This window comes from Capsicum annuum, chromosome 4, assembly GCF_002878395.1.
Source record: "Capsicum annuum cultivar UCD-10X-F1 chromosome 4, UCD10Xv1.1, whole genome shotgun sequence".
NCBI classification, from domain to species: domain Eukaryota; kingdom Viridiplantae; phylum Streptophyta; class Magnoliopsida; order Solanales; family Solanaceae; genus Capsicum; species Capsicum annuum.
The window spans coordinates 13,245,828-13,255,793 of record NC_061114.1 but is presented as its reverse complement, the minus strand read 5'-3'; the positions used below and the strand labels follow the sequence as shown (position 1 = coordinate 13,255,793).

General features: G+C 36.3%; 1 protein-coding gene across 3 annotated transcripts; it reads left to right on the top strand.

The window, feature by feature from the left end:
- Positions 1-1,187: 1,187 nt before the first annotated feature.
- Positions 1,188-8,609, top strand: LOC107868247 (ruvB-like 2). Of its 3 annotated transcripts, XM_047410752.1 has the most exons (4): positions 1,188-1,560; positions 4,489-5,005; positions 6,160-6,840; positions 8,286-8,609. In XM_047410752.1, the coding sequence occupies exons 1-3, from the start codon at positions 1,323-1,325 to the stop codon at positions 6,812-6,814; spliced, it is 1,410 nt and encodes a 469-aa protein (XP_047266708.1). In that variant the 5' UTR covers positions 1,188-1,322; the 3' UTR covers positions 6,815-6,840; positions 8,286-8,609. The 3 variants fall into 3 exon arrangements, with proteins under 3 accessions (XP_047266708.1, XP_016570371.1, XP_047266709.1); XM_016714885.2 differs by lacking the exon at positions 8,286-8,609 and having other exon boundaries at positions 6,160-7,009; XM_047410753.1 differs by lacking the exons at positions 1,188-1,560; positions 8,286-8,609 and adding an exon at positions 2,354-2,414 and having other exon boundaries at positions 6,160-7,009.
- The last annotated feature ends 1,357 nt before the right edge of the window (positions 8,610-9,966 follow it).

Sequence of the window (9,966 nt, the reverse complement as noted above, 5' to 3'; positions counted from 1 at the left end):
TTATGAAATTGAAATTGTATTCATTTGCCGGGAAATGCCCCGAAGGAATTGTATTTATTCACCGGGGAATGCCCCGAAGTATCATGTACTTGAAGACGACGCATGGTCGAGGCCCGGAACGTCGGGTGGAGTTTAGTCTAGGAGTAATTTAGGATTAGTTTAGAATAAAATAGGTTTACATTTTTGTAGTTTTCATTTTTCGGGACTGTATAATTGGACTGGACACTAAATTTTAGATTGTTTCGTCTTGTTTGCTTGCTTGATTGTTTTGCTTGTTTTGTGTGGTTTATACATTCGCAGTGTCAAAATTAGCCGATATGCTTCACCGAGCGACCGTGGTCAAACCACGGGACCGAGGGGTGCCTAACACCTTCCCCTCGATCAGCAGAATTCCTTAGCCGGAATCTCTGTTCACGGATCAGTTTAAAAGAGTCAAAAACAGTTTTGAAAAGGATTTTTCAAACGTGACTTGGCATACCAGATCATGTCAAGTGGCGACTCTGAGTAAAAATGTAAATAATCCTTTTTTGAAACAAACTTTCAATCTCTTGTCACTTTGATAATAAAAACCCTTTCGAAACTTAAAATCAAATCATTTTGGAATTAAAAAAGGGGTGTGACATGTATCATTTGATGTCTCTATTATCATATTATTTTATTGCAGTTTACAGGTGGTAGATGAATGTCGATCATCTTTGAGAATCATTTTCGGTAAATGTTATATTTAATTAAATAAATTCTCCATCTTTACATATTCAAAAGATATGTATTCATCTTTACAACAACAACAACAACAAACCCAATATATTAGATTATATACAGTCCATACCACTACCCCTAACGAGGTAGAGAGACTGTTTCCGATAGACTCCTGACTCAAGATTGTATTCATCTTTATTATTTAAATAAATTTTTTCACCTAATCTAGCGAGTGAAAAAAAGTGAAAACAAATAAAACTTATTTTCACTTTTTCAAATAATTTTTTGGAGTTGAAGTTAAAAAATTAATGGCCAAATGATGTGTATTTTCACTTTTTTTCACTAAATTAAAATAATTTTTTGAAAATAAAGAAAAAAAATTTCTATGACCAAACGGCTACTTATATTCATGTCAAAAATAACTCCAATTCCAAAAAAAAATAAAATTACTATTAATTTTCATGACCGGGGCCTTATATGTTTGTCCCAATTTTTTTTTTTTATTTTAATTCAAGAGTATATAAGCCCCTAATTTTCTCCCAACAACAAAGTTCAACAAAACCCTAAATCCTCCCTTCTTGCTCCATAGCCTCTGTACTTTCCCTAGTTCTTCCACTGTATCAATGGCAATGGGTGAGGTAAAAATCTCAGAAATGCGTGACTTAACCCGAATTGAACGAATAGGAGCACACTCACACATTCGCGGCCTCGGTCTCGACAACAATCTGGAACCTCGTTTGTCATCTGAAGGTATGGTAGGACAAACCTCCGCACGTAAAGCTGCGGGCGTAATTGTCAGAATGGTTCAACAAGGTAAAATTGCCGGTCGGGCTGTTCTATTAGCGGGTCAACCCGGAACAGGTAATATTATACTCCCTCTCCTTTCCTAAATACTTGTCCCATTTTTTAGTGTTTACTGAAAGTCTACAAAATATTCTATATTGTCAGGTAAATTTGACCTGCAATGTACCCGATATTTTGCGTAAAAATTGGGTAATTTACAAAATATTCTACACTGTCAGATAAATTTGACCTGCATTGTACCCGATATTTTGCGTAAAAATTGGGTAACTTATAATAGAAAGGTGAAGTTTACATGATAGTGTGGAATATTTTGTACTTGATAGTGCACAAAACTTATGTTCTTTTTTGTTTATTTGCACGCCTTAAGAAACTATGTGTTTTTACTATCGTGCCCTTGACTTAATATTGTGCACTATTAAGTAAACTTGACGTAATTGCCCAATCTTTTAAGCAAAAATTGAAAAAGAAAAAACTGGGTAACTTGCAATAGGAGGTGAAGTTTACGTGATAGTGTGTAATATTTTATACTGATAGTGCATGAAGATTAATTTTTTTTGTTCGTTTGTATGGCTTTCTTAAGAAACTATTGTATGTATTTTTTACTGTCATACCCTTGTTTAGTGGGAAGAAAGGAAGGAGTGCTTTGTTTGTAGCTTGTGCATGTAGTCGTAGTGTTATGCATTGCATGTGTCATTTAGTTTCTTGTTCGTGGTGTTTTTGACTGGTTATTAGCAAGTCAAGTTTACTAGATAGCATAGAATATTGGTTGTATAGAACAGGTAAATACACATTTTTTGCTTGTGCGCCCCTTGAGAAACTATGTATTTTTACCATCATACCCTTATTTAGTAGGAAAGAAGCAAGGATGAGTGCGTTTGTTTGTAGCTGTGCCTGTAGTCAACTCGGAACAGGTAATATTAGACTCCTTCCCTATGTTTCTAAATACTTGTCGCATTTTTTGGTTTACTGTCAGTGTACAAAGTATTCTACACTTTCAGGTAAACTTGACTTACCTAATTTTTTTATATAAAAATTGAAAGAGAAAAAATTGGGTAACTTGCAATAGGAGGTCAAGTTCAAGTTTACTGGATAATGTAGAATATTTTGTACATTGGTCACATTGAACAACAACAACAACAACAAACCCAGTATATTCCCACATCGTGGGGTCTGGGGAGGGTAGAGTGTACGCAGTCCATATCACTACTTCTTTAGAGAGGCTGTTTCCGTACATTGTACGCGCAGTACAATGTATGCAGTACATTGTTCACATTGAACAAAACTTAAAATTCCTTTTTGTTTGTTTGCATGCCTTCTTAAGAAACTATGTATTTTTACTGTCATGCTCCCTTATTCCTTATTTAGTTGGAAGGAAGGAGTGCTTTGTTTGTAGCTGTGTTTGTAGTCGTACTATTATAGTATTATGCATTGTATCTGTCTTGTAGTTTCTTGTTCGTGGTATTTTTGACTGTTCTATTAGCAAGTCAAGTTTACCTGATAGTATAGAATAATGATAGTGTATAATATAATATCTGGACATTGACGGTGCATAAAACTTAATTTCTTTTTTGTTTGCGCGCCTTCGTAAGAAACTATGTCTTTTTACTGTCATACCCTTAGTTGGAAGGAAGGAAGGAGTGCGTTTGTTTGTAGCTATGTCTATAGTCTTAGTGTTATGCATGAGTCTTGTAGTTTCTTGTTCGTGGTGTTATTGGCTGTTCTATCAGCCGGTCAACCCGAAACAGATAAATAATTATAGGGAGAGATATCTTATACTCCCGCCTTATGTTCCTAAATACTTGTAGCATTTTTTTGTTTGTTTGCACGTCCTTCTTAAGAAACAATGCGTTTTTACCACCATATCCTTATTTAGTAGGAAGGAAGGAAAGAGTGCGTTTGTTTGTAGATATGCCTGTAGTCGTATTGTTATGCATGTGTCATGTAGTTTTTTGTTCGTGGTGTTTTTGGCCATTCTATTAATGGGTCAACCTGGAACATGTAAATACACATTTTTGTTTGTGCGCCCCCTTAAGAAACTCAGTATTTTTACCATCATACCCTTATTTAGTAGGAGAAAAGGAAGGAATGAGTGCGTTTGTTTGTAGTTGTGCCTGTAGTCGTAGTTTTATGCACGTGTCTTGGATAGTGTAATGTTTGTGGTGTTTTTGGCTGTTATATTAGTGGGTAAATCTGAAACAGGTTAACAGTTGTAGGAAGAGATATCTTATGTTCCCTCCCTCCCCCCATTCCTAAATACTTGTAGCATTTGTTTGTTTGTTTGCATGTCCTATTAAGAAACTATTTATTTTTACCATTATACCCTTGTTTAATTTCTTTAATCAAGATCTTATACTCCCTCGTCTCTAAATACTTGTTGCATTTAGCACCCAAGGGTGTGGTCTAGTGGTTCAATGAAGTTGGGTTGAGTACCATGAGCTCTCAGGTTCAATTTTCTCAATAGAGACAAAGACTAGGTGATTTCTTCTCCTTTGTTATAGCCTTGGTAGACAGAAGTTTGACACCTTGGGTATCTCGTGGAATTAGTCAAGGTGCACGCAAGCTGGCCCGAACACCATGGTTTTCAAAAAAAAAAAAAAACAAAAAAACTTGTCGCAATTTTTGTTTGTTTACACGCCCCTTAAGAAACTATGTACTCCTTCCATTTGGATTTACTTGTCACTTTTTGACTTGACACATCTATTAAGAAAACAATGAATTGGTATAGTTACTTAAACATATTACCCCTATTAATTGATGTTTAGTAATAGGTATTGGAAAATGTATTTGGAGAACAACTAGTAATTAATGTTAAGGGTAAAACATGAAAAAAATTGTCTTTTCTTGATTTGTCAAAAATGACAAGTAAAATGAAAATGAAATTAGGAAAATAGGGACAAGTAAATCTGAACGAAGGGAGTATTTTTACCATCATACCCTTTATTTAATTTCTTAAACATCTCTTTAATCTTTGTTCAACCTGAACAGGTAAAACAGCAATAGCAATGGGAATGGCTAAATCGTTAGGGATTGAAACACCATTTGCGATGTTAGCTGGTAGTGAGCTTTACTCATTAGATATGTCGAAAACTGAGGCGTTAATGCAGGCCTTTAGGAAGGCTATTGGGGTTAGAATTAAGGAAGAGGCTGAGGTTATTGAAGGTGAAGTTGTGGAGGTGCAATTTGATAGGCCTACGGTATCAGGAGCTGCATCGAAGACGGGGAAATTGACGTTGAAAACGACTGATATGGAGACGGTGTATGATTTGGGGGCGAAGATGATTGAGGCGTTAGGGAAGGAGAAGGTTCAAAGTGGGGATGTTATTGCGATTGATAAGGCGTCTGGGAAGATTACGAAATTAGGGAGGTCATTTTCTAGGTCGAGGGATTATGATGCTATGGGGCCGCAGACTAAGTTTGTGCAGTGTCCGGAAGGGGAGCTGCAGAAGAGGAAGGAGATTGTGCATTGCGTTACGCTTCATGAAATCGATGTCATAAATAGCAGGTACTAATTTGCTAGTACTAATTTTATTTGTTCATGGAAAAATGTGATTTTTTTGATTCGTTGTACCTCGATTATTGTATTGTTTTGTTGTATTTTTTTAGCTACTATCTGATGTCTTATTATTATCTGATGTTTTGTTATTATAGTTGATTCTTGTACCTTGATTACGTTTTGTCTTGTTGTAGTTTTTGTTTAGCTGCTATCTGTTGTTCTGTTATTATCTATTGATTCTTGTACCTCCGCATGCTGTACCTACGCCAAACCTCACATTGTGGGTCTATGACTCTACTCTGGGTATGTCGTTGTTGGAAAGAAACAATTTGATTTATCTATGGTTGCTTGCTTAATTGTTCCTTTATGCGTTATCCTCCCATAGGAAATTGTTCTTTAAGGAGTTGATTCTCTTTTCAACTCATCTATTAGGAATAAGAATAAGAGTCATAAGCGTTGTGTCACCAGGTTTTAGAAGTTAAGCTCCGCGTTATAGCCCAAATAGTATTGTCGCGTTCATCTCTTTTACGTATAATATATCTTTTTGCTAAGTTAGCTACTTATGTTATCATACAATACTCTGCTGGTAATGCACGGGGCTACAATGAGTATTCATGTAATAGCTTTCCTTGGTAATCATTTATTTGGATTGGCTTCAAAACAACATTCACGTTTGTAGTAAAATTTTGCCAAAAGACTGAATGAGGTGTGGCTAGGAACTGAGATGACTATTTCTCTCTTGCTAATCCCTTCACTCTTGGTGAACTGTGTTTTTACGTCTCTTTATTGTATTATGTTTGGTTGGATTTGGGCATTTGTTGTAGGTTTTGGGCCTCACAAGGTTTGGACTATAACATTTGAATAGCAGACTGATCATTCTGTGTACTAAGATTGATAGACTACTTTTAACAATTATTTATGTTTATCATTAGTCTTAGATTTTGTATCCTCCCTTTTCCTTGGCCTTTTCTCTGCTTCAATTCTATTAGAGATGCTACTTGCTTCTGCAGCTCCATGTCTTTCCTGTTTACTGTATTTGCAGAACTTATCAGTTTCACACTTTGAGTTTTAGAGTTGCCGCTGGAAACATCTGACATCTTAAAAGAATGTCCTGTTTCCAACTTCACTGCATTAAAATGTTGATCAGCTCATCTCAATTTCAGAACACAGGGATTTTTAGCACTGTTTACGGGTGATACTGGTGAGATTCGTGCTGAAGTGAGAGAACAAATAGACACCAAGGTTGCAGAGTGGAGGGAGGAAGGAAAGGCAGAAATTGTGCCTGGTGTCCTCTTCATTGACGAAGTACATATGCTTGACATTGAGTGTTTCTCTTTCCTAAACCGAGCTCTGGAGAATGACATGGCACCTATATTGGTTGTTGCGACCAATAGAGGCATTACTACAATCCGGGGAACAAACTACAGATCCCCACATGGGATTCCAATTGACTTTCTTGATCGCCTGCTCATCATCTCTACACAACCTTACAAAGAGGAAGAAATTCGCAAAATCCTGGACATCAGATGCCAAGAGGAGGATGTAGAAATGTCTGAGGATGCAAGAGTTCTATTGACCAAGATCGGGGTGAATACCTCTTTGAGATACGCCATCCACCTTATCACTTCTGCAGCATTGGCTTGCCAAAAACGGAAAGGGAAGATTGTGGAAGTGGAAGATATTACTCGAGTCTATAATCTGTTTTATGATGTGAAGAGATCCACACAGTACTTGATGGAGTATCAGAGCCAGTACATGTTTAACGAAATGTCAGCAGGAGAGGCCGAAGAAGATGAAACTACTGCAATGGTGTCCTGAAAGCTTCTCGACTTGGGATTCAGGAGGTTGCAACTTAGCTTTGGCCAAGTATTTAGCTACCTGGTTATTATTTGATGATTTTCTTCTCTTTCATTTATGTTTTCTGAGCTTTGTATTACTTGAACATAGTCACGCTCCTCCCCTTTCTTTTTCTAGTTTACTTATAAGTAAAAAAAGAAAATGCACCAGTTTCTATTTTTCTGTGTACCTTTTCTTGAAGGAGTATGCTGGTTATGTGAGCTAGTATATTAGATGTATAGATGATACACCATTAGGCGAGCTTTGGGATTTCTGGGGCAAATTTGGTGATTGAATTTCTATTTGGATACGAGATGAGGTATGAGGGTTAGGATGGAGAGGAAGAGGCGGGATGGAGGGGAAAGATATAGATTATAGGATAATGAGGCAGCCTATCAAAGGAATTTGTTCAACTAGGTCCCCTAATGTTTTCAGATGGGAAAGGATTGGAGGGAGAAAGGCAAACAAGATATGATAAATTTTTAAGGACTCAGTAAGTCCAGGTGTGGGTGAGATAGTCTTGCAAAAATGGATGAGGAGAGAGTGCATTTCAAATGCAAGTCCCGGGGACTGGATTTTGACTTTATAGCGACATGCTGAGACGATAAACAAGAGACACATGAGTGTATGCTTATCATGAACTCTCGTGGGGATGGTTTGATGATTTTAAAGTGGCAACTAAGAGGGTGAAAGAGAGAAGAGGTTCAGATGGGAGGTGGATGGCTGGGGAGGGTACTCTAAGCTCTGATAAAAACAGGCCGGAGACGTGTAGAGTGGGGTGAATAAAGTTATAAAGAGATACTTTTTCAGTTTTCCCTTCTTTAAGCTTGTTTCTCTTTATCTATCTAGTTTCCATCACTCGCCTTTCTGAAAGGTTGGTTGCTTCTTACTATCTGCAGACGGAAAGAGTAGTTTTTAGGCATCAAATAAGAATGAAAAGATGTAATTCCGTTTTGCCTTTGAAGGACATACTAAACCTTGGGTACTAGAAACACATTTGCTATTTCTTGAATGAAACATGGTGCCCGAGGTTCTCGTTGAAAATGAGTTGTAATGTGTGCTGGAAATCTTGTATATGGGTTCAGAATTCTGACGTTAGTTCCTGCAAGTAACATTGGCTCCTGATCTGAACTATACTTTAGGGATGTAAAATTAATGTTGTGAGGTGCCTATGTGTTTGTTCAACTTGAGGCACTATTGTGAGCAGTGAATTCTGCATACCAATGGGTTAGTCTAGTTGAACGCAAGGGGTTGAAATTTTAATCTAGCGATGAACTTTTCATCTTTTTATGCTCAAGTAGATATAACTAAATTAAGTGAAGGCTCATGTACAATTATATTTTTTAATAGTTCTAATTAAAGGCCCAGAGACCTCTTTGATAAGTCTTCTTCTACTGTGAGAATATCTGATTTTAATCTGTGTCTCAAATCCTTATTTACTGTGATTTCTTAGGTATGTTGCTCAGACTTTCCAAAAATCTATCGGATCATTAAAAAATGCATGATTTTGGAGGATCCGACATACCCTGCAGTATTTAGGACAAATTATCTTCAACGTGGCATCTTTTAAATTTACGACTTGGCGACTGTGGTCGAGGCGCAGCGTAACTAAGAGTGCTGAGCCAAGATGACGACTAGTTCACTTATTATTTTAGTTTAGCCGCCTTTTTTTTGGAACGGAACCGGATGCAATAGAAAGAATGCGAAGCGCTAGCACTGCAAGATCAAATTTTTGGTGGGACAACTATGACTTAATTTCGCTTGGCAAATCTTTTTAGAGAATATCTGCTCTTTTAGTGCTATCGAATTTGCAAGGTAACCTTTATCATTACTACTACCCCTGTATCCATTTGTTACTTTTGTTTTTCGAGTAAATTTGGACATGAAATTTTTGAATTTTTAAAATAAAATTTATATATTTGAAAACTACGTAAAAGGAATTATAAGTCACAATTGCTGGCAGTTCAAAATATTTACACTATACATGAAAAATTGCGGTAAAAAATAAACTTGTTTGAATTTTGAAGTTCAAAAAGTAACACATAAATTGAGATGGAGGGAGTATTAAAAAAAGGGCAAAATTCAAAAACAATATACTTATTCCCTTAATTATGAGTTTTATAGTAGCAGTTTCATAATTACATAATATAGCAAGTTGTATTTTGTATTTTTGCAAACTGTTGCGACAAAAATACCAATACATATGATTTTTACTGCCTTTATGATCGATATGTATTTTGTATTTTTGCAAACCGTTGCAACAAAAATACAAATACATAAAGTAACATATTTAAGTATTAAATTACAAAAAATAGCAACACTTTTGTCAAATTACATTTTGTATTGCAAGCCATAGCCATGCAGGTTATGCCTCGCAAGGCGCACGTTCATACTACTAAACTCATGTCAACGCACAAGTTATGCTTAAGGCATAAGTTCAATGTATGAATTCCATATTAAAAAAAAAGGCAGTTCGGTGTACTAAAGCTATCGCTATGCACGGTGTTCGGGGAAGGGCCCTATCACAAGGTTGTATTGTACGCAGCCTTACCTTGCATTTCTGCCAGAGACTTTTTTCAAGGCTTAAACCCTCGTGACCTTGGACACATGGCAGCAACTTTACTAGTTACTCCAAGACTCCCTTCAAAGCCATAATATTCTAAAATCAAATTTATGTTTCTAGCACAAGTTATGTCTTAGAATGCGTAAGTTCAACTTTGAAGATTTATGTCTTAAAAAGTTCATACTACTGAACTTATGCCTAAGCTAAAATTTAGTGTATGAACTAATTAAGATATAATGTTGTAAAATTGACTTTATGTCTTATGGAACATAACCTATTCCTATTTTTTTTTCTTTTGGTGAATATTTTTTGCTTTGCAAATTTTATTTGGCGTGCTATTTTTGGTAAATCTCAACAAGTATAATCACTTTTTTTTAAAAAATAATCACGAAAATTCAAAACCTTTGCCCTTCGAGCGAGCAATTTATGGTAACCTACTCACCGTGCAATAGCTCGCTCATACAACGAGCTCATGATTGAGCGGCAAACGTAGACTAAATTCGATTCCTGATCTCCCACATGAAAAAAATACACCCCCAATCACTCAATCATGTTGTTGCGGGCGTAATCA